This window comes from Sceloporus undulatus, chromosome 4, assembly GCF_019175285.1.
Source record: "Sceloporus undulatus isolate JIND9_A2432 ecotype Alabama chromosome 4, SceUnd_v1.1, whole genome shotgun sequence".
Lineage (NCBI taxonomy): Eukaryota > Metazoa > Chordata > Lepidosauria > Squamata > Phrynosomatidae > Sceloporus > Sceloporus undulatus.
In genome coordinates, this window is record NC_056525.1 from 124148550 (window position 1) to 124167382 (window position 18833).

The window sequence follows — 18833 nt, forward strand, 5'->3', positions numbered from 1 at the left end:
TTTAGCATCAGACAACCCCTGCCAGGATGCAGAACCTGGGAATACAGTTGTGTGTGTATGGCCAGAGCATATCTCCTTTTCAGAATTAGAGTTGCCTGAATGTCTTACATTATGGAGGTCTGGATTGAAATATCCATTTAGTTATGAATACTTGGGCATAGCACTGCCACCCTAACCTACTGTCACAAACTACTTGTGAGAATAAGATGAGATGTCCTTGAATGTTTCGCCATGAGCATCTTGGAGCAAGGCAGGAATAAAAATCTAGGGATAATATCTCTAATTGATATCTATCAAGAATCAAAACTGGACACAATAAAAAGTGCAAAACAAGGATTTACGGTTATTTTCACATAGGACCCACAATTTAAAAGCATATAGGACAGCTAAAATACGTAGGATACTGATTAAACAAACGATTCAATTATAGTGTTAATTCATAACAGTTAAGATCACATTCCATGGCACAGTAAAAAAAATACAGCACACCTCATTAAAACACCTTTCTGCCTCAACCATTTAAAAGCTGAGGCCAGTTTAAATGAAAAAAAAATTCACTTGCTGGTGAAAAGAGAGTAGTCGGCATTTTTGACGTTTAAAGTTTCTGAACAGTTTCCAAAGGCAGTCCTACACAGAGTGTATTATAGAATCCAAATGGGATGACTGGGGAGCATATAACCCAAACAACTTCACTGGCTATTTCCAGGCACTGACTGAAAGACTGTATCACCTTATATGAGCCTGCCTGAATTTTCAATCCTCTGGGGGAAAGTTTTCTTTTGGTCCCCCTACCATCACATTTGCTCAGGACACAGGAGAGAGGGAGCCTTCTGAACGGCTACTCCCAGGGGAGACTAGGCTGGCCTTTTCCTGCTGTCCTTCCATTGGCAGGTGAAGACCTTTTTATTGAACAGGCATTTGGTGATTCAGGTCTAATCTTCACTGCAGAAATAATAGTTTTATACTACTTTAACTGCCATGGCTCAATGCTATTGAATTCTGGGATTTGCAGTTTTGTGAGATATTTAGCCTTCTCTATCACAGAGATCTGGTGTCACAACAAAACCCAGATTCCATGAGCCATGACAGTTAAAGCAGTGTAAAATTGGATTATTTCTGCAGTGGAAATAAGAGCTAAATGGCTTTGTGGAAAGGTTCTTAATGGACTATGTGCTGCAATTTTATTATCATTGTCATGGTTTGAAATTATTTTATATTATTTTAGATTTTAATATGTTTTATAGTATGTAGCTTTAAAAATTCTAGAACTAATGTTTAATTCATCTATCTTATTTAAATTCATGTTGTAAGCCATTTTGTGTCCCATTTCGGGGAAAGGCAGGCTATTAAATAAATAAATGGGATGTGCTACTGTTGTGAGATTGGACATCTTCAGGAACAGATGCACCTGGTACACTCCTGGATGCCACAAAAACTAGCCAAAGGTATACACCTGTAATTTTAAGGAGATTGTAATTCTATCCAACACAAGCTGAATCTCTATTTGCTGATCTGCCTTCCAACTGACCAGCAGCTCCTCTGACATCTCCAATTTGTTTGCCCTCATTCTGGCCATTACTGACAACAGACATTGGTTTAGTACTCAAACAGCTTACTCAGAGTTAAGATGAAGGAGAAGAGATAGAGGTGAGTGTCATCTGCACATTGGTGTCCTTGTAAGAAGGGTAGAGACATAAAGGCCAAAAGAAGAAACTGGAAAATTGGGGGGAAATGTTTCTCGATTTTTTCTGAATATTGTACTTCCCTTCGCCCCCGACAAATGAAAAAAAAAGGAATATTTTCTTATAGAATGATCAATAAATATGTAAGACATATTTACCAATCACACATTGTTTCTAAAATTTATGTAGCACATACACTGTTATTCAAAACTATTTACCGAATCTCGCATCGCTGTAATTCCTGATTGTGATTTCATTTTCTTGTGTCCTTTTTATGGAATGAGTGTTTTATGCCTGCATAACTCTACTGGGGACTAAAGAAGACAGAATGATAATCTTTGTTTTACTAATATACAATGGTTAGTTAAATGGTGTCCTTTATATAAAATCAAGGTTTCCTTTTGGAAATTAAAAATATATATATTTTCAAGCCATCTGTAGATAAGGAAGGCCGACCATAGTGTTCTGTATGTTTCTAAAGCAGCAAAGTGACTTTTGACTTGGTTTATATAACATCATTTTTTCCTGAAAATTTAAAACTTAGATCAATCCTACCCAGAAAAAAAATTATTTTTCCATGTCTTCAAATTTTTGGAACTTTTGCATCTCTATGACAGATGTATGAAAGAACCAAATCATAAACCTCTGTGTAGATTCAAATCCTTAAAAATTAGGAAGACATAGCAGCAATATGCCAGTGCAATTTTGTAACAAAAACCCATGAAAAACCCCCAACCAAATTCACTTCTCTAGATTATCTGAGGATAATGTTACAAAAGCAGCACTAGCTATGAATAAGGATGGATCAGAAAAGTAATGTTTCCTGTAATTTTCATCTGATAGAAGAAAAATGAGGTCAACTGAAATAAATAAATGACTGCCCACGTCAGGCCCTGGTCCAAAAGCATAGATGATTATAGCAACCTTGATGAAGTTTACATTTGGTTCAGTGCTTAGACAGGAGATTGTCTGGGAATCTTGTGCTTTTCACCTTGAGTTTCATGATGGAGAAGGCAGGATATGAACATAAAATTAAAATACATATTTACATTTAATAATTTATCAAAGCTGATACCTTTATTGTCTCTTTCTTTAAAAACAGGCAATTTAATGATTCTAAAATGCTTACCCTTGTTTATGAATTACAGTGCTTTCATTTCTAAAGCAATGGCAAACAGACAGCTGTTTCACTTTCAAAATAATGACAAAAATTTCTTGATTATGACCTCCTTCCATTTCTCAACAGCATTCAAGGGGAGCAATTCAAGGGCAGAAGGTCTGTCTATTCTTACCTTTGCTCTGCCAGTGCTCTGAAGAATGTGCACCAAAGCACAGGCCATCTCCTCTTTGTTCCTGACACTGATTACTGGCTCCAGGACAGAGCACAACACAGTGTAATTGTTGGTAATAAATTCAGCAAACTCTTTGTATTGCTCCATAGGGAGGATGGTGATGGTCTGGTATCGGGATTTGATCCGAATGGATGGCCCTCCAGCCTTCCCTTTATTAGGGGTAGGAGTGCTGATCGGGTACCACTTCTCCACAAACTGTCGCCCAGTCACACTGGCTACGGGAATGTTGACCAGTCCAACATAGTTATTCTTGTCTTTTTTCTTTTTCTTTTCAAGGTCCTTGTAGATGTGGACAGTGATACTGTGGATGGGTGGAAGGCCAGAGAACTCAAAGTGCTCACCCCAGAAAATATTGTCAGCTTTTGTTTTACTTGTGGTGCGGGCAAATAAAGTATCGTCCAGGCACAATTCACAGAAGTATTTCTTCTTGGGGGCCAAGTCTTTGGCTTCAATGATCCAAAGACGCAATACATTCTCGGCTCGCCGGCAGTTATCCTGGAGAGAAAATGGTTTATTCATGCTTGGTAAGGCCAGGCTCCTTGCAAGGGTGAAACATTTCTCATGTAGAATTTTTGTTTTATGCAGCTCAGAACTTTTATCATTATTGTTGTTACATGTAAATACCCCTTTTACACTGAAATATCATTAAAGGTGTGGCGGAACAACTAGTTTGTACAAATTGCCTGAACACGACAGACAGAACCTCATTTATTTTCCTTAAGAGCAATCAATGAAATAGTCTATCTTTAGCTGAGGGCAACCTCACTTTGTACACTACAAATATAGGCTAAATGGGAGTACATGAATTAAGACTATGTGGGATCACAAACTTTTATGATTTTATAGATCAAACTAGTACCTTGGACTCAACCGAGAAAGCAACCACATTGCAGTTCATAAATAAATAAAAAACCTAACAACGTTATACAGTAGGCCCTTCCCTTAGATGGAGGAATCCCACCGCATAAATGAAAATATGCTAGTGCCCCACTGCAAACAATGGGGCATGTGCTCACAGCATTCACTCCATTCATTGAACTGTTGCACAGCTTCGGTGTAAGCTTGAAGCTGCATATAGCGCGCCCACATATGGTGCAGGCACACTGTTTGTATCCTGAAATCTTCCTCAACTAAGAGTTGGGATGCATCATATTAAAGCTGTTAAACTGTCTTCAAGGGTGGCTCTACATTGGCACAATGTATTGGACATATGACAACAGATTGGTCAGTTTTTTATAAAGTGAAGCCAAAAGGGTTCATTCTTGGGCATGGCAGTTACTTCATCAATTAAAAACACTGCTAAATCTAGGGGTAGTCTCAAGTGATGGGCCTGATACTTAAGGTAGAATGTGGCCCTATCAAATCCAGACATGCTTTTAATCAGCATATGACTACACATTTGCACATGTTTGCCCCATGCACAAAATCTGCATCTGTGCCTTTTTATGATTAAGTTTAGTTCAAAATGTTCAGGTTGGCTAGCTGATAATTAGCATACTGATGACACCATGGTTCAAATTCAAATCCTAGAACAACCTCACCTGGCACCATACAGATGTTAAATAAGGACAGCAGATAATGAGAAACAAGGCAGAATGCTCACTGGGGAAGAGCCACTGCTATCTTGTAGAACTGTTCTGAGAGGCAGAAATAATGCCACACACACACACACAGTACTCTCACCCACAGATTACACAAGCAGTAGGAATGGGATCACACTTCTTCTGTTTCTCCCTAGCATAGGTTGTCTGTTTGAGAAATGAAGACATTTTTTGTCCTAAACTACAACTAGAAGCTGGGTTTAAATAGATCTATAGAGCAGATAGTAAAACGCACCATTAATAAAATTATAACACTGGGACTGCCAAAAAGAGTCATCATTCTAGAAATTGATTCTCAATATGACATAATTTAACTCTGGATAACCTTTCTTTTAAAATGTGAACATAAAAATTCAGAATTGTTAGCATATGTCTTTGGGCTGCTTTGCAAAAGAAAAAGGTCTTGACTGCTAAACCCAGGGACTTTTTCAATAATACAGACAATGACAAAGTCTCCTGGAGAAGAGAATCATTAGCAAGGCTGACAGAAGACAGTGTGTTAGAGACCTAATCTATTACACTTTAGTATAAATCTCAGCAGGATGCAATTTGGCATTATTGAGCCATTATTCTCTTGGGGCAGCGAGAAGGTTGCTATCAACCTAATTAAGTGGGTATGTTGCTTGGGGAAGATGAACACAATTATGCAGGGTGCATTTTACCACTGGATGCTTTCCTAAAGTGACACCATATATGGTACCTTGTTAGGCTGGATTGCCCTACGCAGGTTTTCCATCCACTTGTCTCTTTCGGCAGCAGAAGAACAGCTGAAGCATTTACTGCCACTAGAGTAGGTTACCTAAGATATATTAAGAAAATGTAGAATCAGTCAACTCATAACCGAGGTAGCAATTTGCACATCAGGATGCCTTGCAAATAAACACCTTATATACCTTACAAACAATCCAAGAATCATGCCTATGCTAAATGAAACAAACTAACTACTGTATGAACAGAAACAAAGATTGATTTCACATACATTATCATGAGCATCAAAGAGCAGGAGAGTACAGTAAAAGGAATAGAAAGGTATGTATGTTTTCCTCCCCACCCCAATTTACAAACTTCGGAGATCTCACTTGAAAAGATTGAAGTTTCTGTCCAGAAGTAAAAGTAACTAGAAACATATTTAGAAAAACACAGAATGCTGACATTCCCAAGACATTAAATTCTGTATTAGAGAGGCAATTCAATTATTAAATGGCAAAGACATTTCAGAATAACAGAAGCCTAACCCACCGGATATTATCTTAAGATATTTGAAAAACATCAAGAGCATTATAGTCTAGCTTGGAATCTATTATATGGCAGCTAAAATCTTAATTGCCATTAAATGGTGTGATTCTAATCCTCCAACTCTCAAGAGAATGGCTTTCATAGTTTTGACATTTTGTCTCAAAGACAAAATTAATCTAATACATCTGCTTATGAGACAGTAAATAGGAATGTGGAACATTTGAAGAAAAATGATGCTGTTTATTGTTTGTATATATGACTTTCATTACTTTGACATTAGTTCCTAGAAGCCACTTCTGCTACTGCTGTAAAATGAATCATATCTTATCTACAGCTATATTTATATTTCCTTTCTGGTGGGCATATTTTATTGTTACATATTCATAAGAAAATACAGCTGAACTTGTATCTTGCTGTAAACTATGTGTGCACAATGGTTATATTACAATGGAATAGTGCATTATAACTTAAGGAGCTAGATAACATTAATGCAACAGAAAATGAAAATAAAAGTCTGAAAAAGTCTAATATTAAAAGAGTGTAGAAATCAGTGAGGAAAACAAAAGGAAAATGCTGGAAATTCAAGGCTGGATTGACTGTTCTGATAAATATGTCACAGGAAAAACATGTGATGGGGCTAATAAAATTTTGCTGAATTATCTTTGAACACTACTGTGTGGAGACTAGGACTACCTTCTTTCTTTGCTTGGCTGCTTTACAGTTTCCTAAAGATTAGACAATAGTGGTTGTTGTTCCCTTATCGTATGATACAGGATCTTTATTGTTCTGAAATTTTAAGCATCAAACCGAAAGGACCCTGATAATGAAATTGCTATATCAGTAACAATGCCTGTGACTTTCTTTCTTCAAGAGTCACTTTAGTATAACAAGTAAAATACACATGGTTTGTCAGTGAGCTAATTATGTTCCATCTCAAAAGCAAAGCAGAACATGTTTCCGCATAATGGAATACAAATATAAAAAGTATGTCGTAATATTTCTTGAGCGTTTCCTCGTAAGAAACAAAGTTGCCAGAGCAACTTCCAAGGCAAGCAAGAACAAATCTTTTAGTTTCTGGGTGGAAATATAAAACAGGTTTGGGGTTTTGTTTTTTTACAGGGTAAGGATTCTGTTTACACCAAAGAACTTCCAGATGGTGAAAGTCGACTATGGGCCAGTTTTGCATTGGCTCTTTAGAAAGCATCCCCCAGGTTAAGGAAGTTAGCTGGGATACTTTTATTTAATGTTTACAGAGGCAGCTGACTGTCTTCCTCTCCTCAATTCCATCTTCTTCCATCATATTGCCATCATTTACCAATCTCACCAGAGTGGCCTCCTGTTTCAATGCTTCCTGCTCTGTGCTGTTGAGCCAAGTGACATTTTAACAACAGAAAGTACTAAAGACACACAAGAGTCACACATGCTCAAATTCTCCTACTCTCTCTCTCTCTCTTCCTCTGTGTATGTTTAGGGGGGAGGGTTAACAGCCTTCTAGATGTTTCTGGGCTACAGCTCCTGTAACCCCTCACCACTGGTTATTCTGGCAAGGGCTGATGGGGGTTGCAGGTAAAAAACACATGGACAGCCACAGTTGTCTATCTTGTCTAAGCTGAACAATCCAGGCTGTATGCTTTGAAAGAGAGCAGCTAAGGGGGACAGTTTCCTTCTACTTTCATATTTGGGCCTGCTCCTAGTCCATAAAATAGAGGAAGGCACAAAAACAAGCACTTTATTCAGTTTGAACGCTGCTGGACCATGCCCCCCTTTTTCTCTCCCAACCTTGGCCACCAAAGGAAGGGAGAGACAGAAAAACCAAGAGATAGAGGGAGTGCAAAAATTTTCTCCATCACTCATTGTGACTGATGCAACCAAAAGAAGCAAGCATGACTTTATCTGGTGCAAATGTAGTCCTTAGAGATGAAAAGTGTCACCTACCACTGGTACAACATGCCTCATGATATCAATTAAAATGGCCCAGTAAGGGACTGCATCTTTGTCATGGTCTCAAACATTCATTGTACCATTCAATTGGCACAGCACAACTGAAAAGATTTCTTTTTGTTGAACGATTGATGTTGGTAGCCCCAAGGACTTTAGAATCATCTGATTGTCAGATAGTCCACACCCTTCCCATGGTAAAACCAAAGCAACCAATTTGCTCACTCAATTATGAAATCCTCAAAGAGTAAGATAAAGAATTAGACTAAGTTAAGCAATCTATGTATTTCCCTCACATCCTACTTTCTTTCTTTTTGAAGGAAAGGGATGCCTCTGTAGATTTGTTTGATTGTTTTTACCTCAAAGCAGAAATCTTGACCAAGTATACTACTATGAAGTGGCTTGACAAAGACTCTTTCTTCTGTCCCAAGATCTAGCGTCTCCACCGCACTGCCTGGACTCAGCAAGGATTCATGAGAACGAGACTCTTTCAGCTTTGGTAAGCCACGGGACCTGGGCAAAGGCAGAAGAAAGTGGAAATAAGATACCAGGAAAAAGGAAGGTGGATCAGTAAAATAGGTTTATTTAAAAAACTTTTTTTTTTACTATTTGTTTCACTCTGAATGGTGATCTTCAACACCACTGACAAGATTTGGCAGCTACAACAGCTCGTGAAACATAGAAATATTTGCTTGTTGGAATTACATACTCTTAACTGGCTTTGTAGTCTAAAACAAAATAAATACATGTATGGACATCTCTCTATCTGTTTCAGAGGATCCAACATTTTGTTAGTAACATCCTTTCTGATACCCTGCCCTTCTCCTAGAATTTGCATGTAGTTTATCCATGTATATTTTATATACTGCAAATTTAGGATTTCTCCTCCCCATCTGCCACCTCAGTCTAAATCATGTCTTTTAATGTAAGAAAAAGCGTGCTCTAGGAATCACTTATTCGTCTGATTTAACTAGTTATCTATCAAATTTGTATCCAGTCCTATCTCCTAGTAATATACACAGGAGGTCTTGCTCAATGTTTTTATCATCAGAAAAGTTTTACAAGGTAGGATTGGGTCAAAGTACTCACTGTCACAAAACCACTTAATAACATAAGGAGAAATCTCAGTGGGAACTCAAGTCTCTCTCATCAAAACTCAACACTGCCTGTTACACTATGTTTATAACTTTATCCTTCCTTATAATTCCTTCCAATGGGCTGGCGCTTTCTTAGGCCATAGGAGACTTAAATCATTCCTGTGTACTATGTCTGCTGGATGGTGCCATCATATGGCTTTCTCCATATGAGATGATACTCGGATTTTAAGCTTTCACTCATTCTTCTCTGCTCCTTGGATCGTCTTTTAGAAATTCTATTCTCTATAAAAATAAACTCAATGCACTGTATCAATAATAATCCCAACCTGGAAGAAGGTCAGGGTATAAAGCTAATAAATAAATGATCAATCAGCAATAAAAAGCATAACAATCACCACAATAGCAATGATGCTAACTGTTTTTAAAATTTTACTGTTGGGTTTTAATTCATTCTTTTTGAGAGCTGCCTTGGGTCCCATTCCAGGAGAAAGGTGACATACAAATGAAACAAACAAACAACAAAACATAATTCATAATTCAAAAACAAATTAAAGAAGGATGCTCCTAGCACTGGCCTACGTAGCTAATATTTACATGTTCACAACAAAACCCTCCCTTGGAGAGTGGTGGAATCTCCATTGGAGGTTTTTAAATAGAGGCTGGATGGCCATCTTTCAGGGGTGCTTGACTGTGAGTTCCTGCATGGCAAGGGATTGGACTGGATGGCCCTTGTGGTCTCTTCCAACTCTGTGATTCTATGAATGAATCCCACTGGTCCAATTTAGCTGCTGTTACCATAATTATTTAGAATTTATTATTTCTTTCAGTTCAATCCTAAGGTTGATTGACCCTTTGACAGGGAAGCAGACTGAGTTGCCCCAAAATGCCTTCTAGGGGGCTTGCAGGGCATTTTCACCGTTTTTGGGTGGCTCCCAGATAAAGCTTTTTGAAAAGGTGACTTTGGGATCACTCCCTGTTGTTAAAAAGGACCTGTCCTGGGCCTAAAATGGCCCAGGCACCCTGCTAAAACAGGGTAAAAATTTGGGAGCAGCCCTCCAAGGTCTCCTGGGGAGCCAATGTGGCACTCAACCCTCTGATAGTTGCCCACCTTAAGCTGGCACTCTATTTCCAAATACATCTTGCTTCCCCTAATTCATCAGGAGCGAGCTGCAGGTTCAGTTCTTTCTATATTCTGTTCGTCTTCCAGATACAACTCCTTTTGCTGGAATTGACTCTGTCATCAGCAGAGATGTTAGTAGTGGTTAAAGCAGGGCACTTTTACTAAATTTTACTAAGGGCTACTGGCAGAATCTTGCAGCTTGCTCCAGCTTGCATAATGATGTAACAAAAACAGATCATATACATGGTATTTTTTCCCCTCTTGCCTATGACAGAGTGAGAGCTTTTTTGTGCATTCTTTTTCAGAATGATCATAAGAATGTTTTTTGTGCAAACTATGATTGTGGCTGACTTGCTGCATGGACTTTTAAGAATTAGCAGCATTGGATGGTTTCTTTGACCAATAAGCATGTCGTCCTATGTTTGGCATGTGCGTGGTGTGGACGCCTTCCTTAACAAAGGGAAAAGAGACTACCTTTGCACAGAAAAGCTGGCACAAACTGCAGAAACTCTGAAGAAAAATATAGTAGTGTTGTCTTGCTCTCAAATAGGAAACGAGAAATTTCATAGATGCTATCAACTGTATGGCAGGTGATTCATTTTTTTCTAAGACGAAGACATTTTGTGAATATTCTTTCCATCTCTAGAGTACGCATGCATTCACCCATGTCAACATGGGATCTAGACAAACCTAAACAATTGGAGTAGATGTTTCAGGCATATCTTATTGTTTCATAAACATGTTGACATACAAATGTCTTCTGGGCAGTTTGAGCTTTTCAGATTTATTCCTAGAGGCAGCAGCAAAAACAAAGCAGTTAAGCTAACTGTGAGTTATGCTGCTGCAAGATAAATGCCACCTATGGGGCATCATCACAGCCATCCTGTAAATATCAAACAGTCTTTGTGGACCATACTGCATTAGCTGCACAGGTGAACAGCATGAAAACCTTCATCAGAGTAGCAGACCTCATCTCCTGCAAAAGCACTTGGAATATTCCAGAACCACCCTCTGCATTAGCAGTGACTCCATCAATTACCCTCTCAGCTCCCGAAACAAACAAGCAAACTGAGGAGCACACACTTTGCATTTTAAAGGTCTTATGATCAATCTCTGCCATCTTTGTTTTAAAAGGGTTATTGCTGTTGAGTGCTTCTGACTTATGGTGCACTTAAAGTGGTCCTATCTTCAGACTTATGGTGACCCTAAAGTGAACGAATGACAGGTTTATCTTGGCAAGATTTGTTTAGAGGGGATTTGCCTTTGTCTTCCTGTGAAGCTGAGAGAACATGACTTGCTCAAGTTACCCACAGTATGTTTTGGTAGAAGGAAATAGCCAATGACCTGAAGAGCAGATGCCCGCTGGAATAGATCTTGTGGCACTTTTTGTTGATGAGTGTCTACATCCATCACCCCTAATAACTGGCCATCCTGGTAAGGGGTGATGAGGATGCAGCATGGTAGCCCAGCAATATCTGGAGGGGCATGTATTCCTCACCCTTGGAGCAGACAATACCAGGCTAGCTTGATAAGCAATCTAATCTGGTTCCAAGGCACTTTTGGATAAACAGAAACATAGTAAGTAGGAAGGAAGGGGGAGAAAAAGATGAACTGGTTTTTATTTTTGCATGTGCTTTCATAGTTATAAACCCACTTCTTTGGATGCAATACTGAGTGGTATCAGTTATAAAACATATTTATACAGTTGTAGGAGTGGGCCAGAATGTAACAGAATCCAGAAATTTGCAAATCATGATGACGTTTGCCCTAAATTTTCAAAGGGCTACGTAAGGTAATACATGAAGACGAGAAAGAGAAACTGCTGAAGTGAATTATATGCACAAATTCCAATCCTTTAGCAAAGGTATGAAAAAAGGTGATGGCTTTATAGCACACTACATACTGTACATTAATACAAGACTCTTTCCTGCTGTAACAAGAGGAATCTTCTCACCCAAGGAACTGGCTTTTGGTAATACTAACTGACAACCGTAAAGATCTAAAAGACCTGTAAAGACCTTGGCTTTGTCATAAATCAAAGTGTATCAAAAGATCACTAATACTTGGAAGAGCATCCAGGAAAGAACTAGATAAGATTCTCAAGTCTAGAGAAATATCTTTGTATAAAAAATAGATAGAATAATCCTGGCCAAAGTATTTCACATTTCTATGTATGGGGGAAAAAACTGGACAGCAAATCCTGACAGGGTCAACTCATTATAAATATGGTGCTGGAAGAGAGGTCTGCAAATACCATGGGCTGACAAAATGACCAAAAACAAAAGGGTGCAAGAGCAAATCAAGCTTGAAATCTCAATAGAAGCCAAATTGACTAAACTGAGGCTATCTGCCATACTTTGGACATATCATAAAACATTGTTGTTGTTGTTTGCTTTCAAGTAGTTTCTAACTTATGGCAACCCGACAAGGAAGCTAACATGGCCTTTTCTTGGCATGATTTATTCAGAGGAGTTTGCCATTGCTTTCCCCTGAGGCTGAGAAAATGTGACTTGTCCAAAGACACCTAGTGGGTTTTCAAGCAGGGATTAGAATCCTTGGGTGCCAGCAGGGTGCAATGGTTTGTGCATTGGACTATGACTCTGGAGAACAGGGTTTAAATCCCCATTCGGCCATGGAAACCCACTGGGTGGCCTTGGGCAAATCACAATCTCTCACCCTCAGAGGAAGGCAAAGGCAACACCCCTCTGAACAAATTTTGCCAAGAAAACCCCATGATCGGTTCACCTTAGGATCAATGTAAGTCAGAAATGATTTGAAGGTATACAACAACAACAACCCCTCAGAGTCCTAGTCTAACACTCAAACCACTACACCACACTGGCTCTTAAAATAACATTATTAACTGGAAAATATGTTAATGCAAAGAAAAGTGGAAAACAGTAGGAAAAGGAAAAAAAGACCACATAATAGATGGATTGACTAAATCCAGGAAACTGTGGCCCTGGGTTTATAAGACTTAAGCAGGGATTTTGATGATCAGGGATTTTGATGACCAGGGCTCTTGGAGGTCTCTCATTCATAGGGCTGCCTTAAATTGAAGCTGACTGGATGGCAAATAACAACACGGACAGCAAGAACAGCTACCCACAGCATTGCTATTTCAATATATACAAGCAAATGTAAGACAAATGATGTTACTAAATAAAAACACACACAGAGAATTGAGATTGCAGGTATAGGAGCATTTGTAATGCTCCCTTACATAGAAATGTCAAATACTTTAAAGTGCCTCAGGCATCTTCATTTCTGAATTTTAACAGCCCACCTGTGTGACATTATTTGATGGTCCTGTTGCCTTATTTTTTAAAACGATAATCCAGATGAACTATGTTGAGGAAAAAATGTATCCTCTTGCTATATGGGAGACAATAGTAAGAGCTAAACAGGTAACAGAGTAATTTGTTGATGATTTCCTAGAATTGGGGTCCTGTCCTTGGCTATTCAAATTTTAAAAAAATTTCTAATGTTATTCATTGTACTAAAAATAATCAAGACGCAGGAATCTTTCTGCAAGCATTCTTCATATCCTCCCCAGACTGCTACTTTTTTTCCTGCCACGGCTCCTGTACTTTTGAACAACAATCATGCTACTCCTTTTTCGTAAAGATAAGCTCATGCCCGGTTAATTTCTGGATATCTGCATCTATACCCTAATAGGGGCCAGATGCTGTCTGATCTTGGAAGCTAAACAGGCTCATCCCTGGATAATGCTTGGATGGGAGACAGCCAATGAATACTGGGTGCTGTAGCCTATATTTCAGAGGAAGGAATTGGCAAAACCACCTCTGAGTATTCCTTGCCTAAGAAAAACCTATCAATTTCATGGGGCCACCATAAGTCAACAGACAATTTGAAAGCACACACACAAACACACACACACCATGAAGCTGGGGCAGCTGAAGATGAAAGAGCCCTATATCATGACCCTCAAGACCTTCACTTTTGCTTATCAAGTCACATTTAAGAGAAAATGTGTAAGCATCTAGAAGAATTTGATTCATTTTCTTCTACCCCAGATCAACACCCCCTGATTTAGAAATCATTAAAGAGAAAAAACTGCTGACATTTTCATTTACACCAAGTGTAGTACTGTATAAAGCAGTGGAACAGGGAGGAACTATGAGATGCCTTTGCAAGTAAAAAAAAACCCAAGAAGTTCTCACTTGCAGGATCACAACCTTAGCAGATATTTTGACTGTGATCTGCTTCATTCAAACAGCTGCCAGTATCACCGTAAATCTAAAACTTCAACCGTATATATTTCACCACCAGTGTCAAGCCCACAAGCATATCTGAAACACAGCCTCTGTTTTGAACACCTCCAGTCCAAGCACTGCTAAGACATTTTCTTTCTGGCCAACTCTGGAATCTTACATGAGACAGCAAACACTGGGGACTGAAGGCCAAGAACATGCATCTCTTCCTATCACAGGCTTAGCACGGACACAGATGGACATATGACTGCAATATACACATTTTTAATAACATAACTTGTAGCATTAATTCTCCACGTATAAATGACTAATCCTGAAAATTCCACCACACCTACATGAAGCAATTGTACAGCCACCTGACCGTGCAGCCCCAAATCATAGCGGTTCCATGTGTCCTGGACCTGGCTTCCCTACACCTCCTCCTTCTCTTTGGCCACACCACAGAAGATGGATTCCTGAGTGCAAAGGCAGCAAGGGCCACCTCAAGAAGCAGACAAGTTGCAATTCCTCCTGTTATACAGCTGCACAGATGAGCCTCCAAGGCAGCCAACCGGGCAGGAGGAAAAAACACTCTGCCTGACAGGCTAAGTCACCATCTTTCTCCTTTTTCTCATCTTTCACACTCTGCATCCTGTCCCTCAGGTGACACAAACAAGGCGCCTGGTATGTGCCCAGCTCGCTCAGCCCTGGGCCTGTTGCCATGGCACTGCATCTATAAGGAGATTAGAGGTGGAAGACAGCAGGGAGAAGCAGCAGCCAACGGAGCTCAGGGAGCACTCTATGCAAACACAGCAAAGGTGACCTTTCCGAGGAGAGGAATTAAGTCCCCACCCCTCCCATCCCTTCCACAAGTTCACCAGACACTAGATCTGACAGAGAGCAGGAAGAATCATCTCAGCTTTTGAGTGGTCTTGTGGGAACGAAACCCAGCAAAGAGTGGCACATCAGAAAAGTCCTTATTTTATTTTGCCTTTCCATACAACCCTGCTTGCCCCACTGCAGGCATTTATTGCATCCGACCATTGCAACCTGAATTCTCTACTAACATCTGTTGGGCATCCTACGTAGACATCATCAACACAGGATATTGTTTTCCAATACTGTCATCCCCACCGAAGTGTGAACGAGTTCATTTATTTGGCCAAGATCAAGATGGATTGTTCTTGCCCATGGCAAGAAGTATACATGTTTTAAATCTAGCTCATGTGCATTTTAATCTGCCGTTTACTGTCCCAACAGATATGAACTCGCTACGTTATTTATTTAGCATTCTAACAGTGTTTTTAAATTGCGTATGAATAAAGATTTCAAAGTGGGGTGCAACACTCGTAAAACAAACACTATAAACCAACACATAAAATCAATACACAATATCTGCACTATCCTTAAGAGTGAAATGCAAGGCAAGCTGAACTGCACTTGGAGAGGGTTAGCAAAGTTAGGCACATCTTCAGCACAGATATTTTAAAAGGAATTATTGGATATGCCTAATGTTGGGGTGGATGCAGAGGGTATTCCACACAGTGACTGTCATCACACATATGAAGGCAGCAATAGCAATAACAACTTCATTTATATTCCGCTTCAAATTGAATTAAGCAGTCTCTAAGTGGTTTACAACTGTAAGCTAATTATTATTATTTATTATTATATTTTCTTTATATAGCACTGTAGATTTACACAGCGCTGTACAAGCAAACAATAAAAGCGATAAAAATGAAATCTGCCAATGGCGCATATGCTACAAAATACATATAAAACAACAGATAATAATACAAGATAGAATTAGATAAATAAGATGTTTTAATTGGCCTCAACAAGCTGGGTACTCATGTTTAGCGACCTCAGAAGGATGCAAGCCTGAGTCAAGATTGAGCCCTGGCTAGTATTGAACTCACGACCTTACGGTTTTGTTTTGTGTGAGTGGTTGCAGTGCAGGGCCTACTTCATATTATGTAACTTCCCATTTGAACCAACCAGAAAGGGGTGTTTCCACTTCTGACCTGTTCCAGGGCAGCTTACATAAAATAATTGCATGGTAGAAGACCATCTAATAGGAAAAAATATATATAAGAAATATTAGAAATAGAAACAGAAGACGAGTTAGTTAAAGAATGTATCAATAAGTGGGCACAGAACATCCAACACACTATACAACTAGAACAATGGGAAAGAGCCTGGATGAAAGGGATAGGATTTGCATCAAGTGCCGATATGAGAGAAAAATTTTATAAGATGTTTTATAGATGGCACTTGACACCAGAAAAATTATCTAGGATGTAGAAAGGAACCTCCAATAAATGCTCAATAAATGTTGCCTCTTTCTATCACATCTGAGGGTCATGCAAGGAGGCTAAAATATATTGGAATACTATGGCCTGTTACAGACTGCCAAAATAAAGCTGCTTGGGGTCTCTTTGGAGGTATGCTGTTTAAATGATGCATGGGTCCTAAGAGTCCGGAGGTCGCGCCAAAGCCACACTCCGTTCCTAAGCACTGGAGGGCAGCTTTGGTGCAGCTTCCAGACTCTTAGGACCCATGCATCATTTAAACAGCACACCTCCAAAGAGACCCCAAGCAGCTTTATTTTGGCAGTCTGTAACAGGCCATTGAATTCAGTGCAAAAAAATACTGAAAAAGAAATGGAAACTGAAACCAAAATTATATCTGTTAAATATAATAGAGGAAGAAATAGAAAAAAAGTCAAGGAAAAAGTCTTCTATACAAGAATAACATATATGAGACACTGGAAGAATGGTTCTTAAAAATAACTGACCTAATGCAAATTAACAAGATTATTAAAAGAAAAGACAGACAAGAACATAGAAAAAAACTCAGCATTTGTTAGAAACTTATGGAACAGAAAGCCAAAACCCTCAGGGATAAGCAATAAATTAAAGTAGATAAGAGAAGAAAAAGTGGATAGTAGGATATATTACGTTCAAGTGCGTAGAGTTCTATTTAAAAAATACACAAACTGAGAAATAAAGATCAATTCAGAGATAACCGATACCACGAAGGGAGGCAGTTGTAATTTTAAAAGGTGTTTTGTTAGTTTGTTTATTGGTCTGTTTGTTCATGTCCTTTGTTTGGGTGGATGAATGTATTTGTCGGGGAAGTGTTGTTATGGATTGTTCTATTACACTGTTGGAAAAGAAAGAAAGAATATATACAAAAAAAGTGGAGGGGGGAATTCTAGTGGCTTGTGTTTGTGATTTACAAATGTCCCATCATGTGAATCAGGATCCCCCACAGAATAGAACTTGTGTGTGAAATGGTCTCAAGGAAGCATAAAATTAAAAAGTTTGCATTTGACTTAATGTTCTCCTACATAACAGGCCTGTGATGACAAAACCTTTTCCAGGATTGTAGCTATTTCTAATGTATTTTTGGGTGCTGAATTTGAAAAACACAATAAAAATGTCATACCACATATGTTTTTTTCCCCACAAATTCCTTTTTAAAAATCATTTCAGTTGTGACTCAGCTTCGATTGATCATAGACGCTGATGGTCCAAGTCTGATTTCTTTTAGTGCTTTGAATGGATTGTTGTGTTTCGTATTACTGAATTAAAGTCTTTTGAAAATCTACTAGAAGACTTTAGCCCCTTTCTTGCTCTTTGCAGAATAATTCTTTACAAGATAATTTCATTCAGTCAGTATTAGAACACAGAAATGTCAAAGCAAGATGTGAAAAAAAACTGTATGTGATGGAGGCAAATCTGAGGTCATTTTTAGATTTAGAATGTCAAATTTCTATGAAACCAGCATCTAATTATTATTATTTTTTAAAAAAAGTTGTTACAGCCCTCAATTTTGCAGGCATGTGTTTAGTGTTATGTGGGACCAACTAAAAGGCAAGTACAGTCAAAGACATTTCGATCTCTTTGATCGCAGGTGTGATCTTAGAAGACTGAATGCTTCTTCACAGGCAGCATTCCCTGCACCCAAAAAACTTGGTGTCAAGGAAAGGGTCTTGTCTAGGCTTTCCATGTGCCATGCTTGTTTCTTCTGTACAAGGTACTCGTACATATGTTAGATTATTCTGTGAGTCTCTACTGGCATCCTGAAGTGGCAAAGCCCCATAGATCCTATATTTGCTCTAATATTTACATCACGTTATGTAACATGCTTAGAGAAAATTTCAGTGAAAGAAGGGGATATGAGGTGGTTAGCACATGATGGCAAAATAAGAATTTTACCTTGAGAGGTAGAGCTAGAAAGCAATGAAAATGGACAAGCTGTTCAATGCAAATGGAAACCAGATCAATACGATTAGACAAGCAAAAGAGAGGTTTACAGGGTCAAGATCATCATCTTAAACAGCCACGAACAGGAGAAATGAGGAGATACTCCCACATACAATGTGTTCCACAGAACAGGAATTCACAGGAAGAGGAAGCCAACAATTAAAAAGTAATAATAATAATAATAATAATAATAATAATAATAATAATATTTATTTATATACCGCCCTATGGCAAACCAATCCGGGCGGTTGACAACAGTAAAATATAAAATATAACAATTAAAAACACTTTATCCCTCCCCCCCTTAAGACAATATTAAACA

General features: G+C 38.7%; 1 protein-coding gene across 7 annotated transcripts in view; it reads right to left on the minus strand.

The window, feature by feature from the left end:
* RASAL2 (RAS protein activator like 2) overlaps window positions 1–18833 on the minus strand; it is a 279543-nt gene that overhangs the window by 30576 nt on the left and 230134 nt on the right. For all 7 annotated transcript variants that reach the window (XM_042463810.1, XM_042463808.1, XM_042463809.1 and 4 more), the window contains 3 exons: window positions 8169–8322; window positions 5336–5434; window positions 2975–3529 (listed from right to left, as the gene is read on the minus strand). In XM_042463810.1, coding sequence (XP_042319744.1) covers window positions 2975–3529; window positions 5336–5434; window positions 8169–8322 — 808 coding nt within the window. The remainder of the gene's footprint in view (window positions 1–2974; window positions 3530–5335; window positions 5435–8168; window positions 8323–18833) is intronic.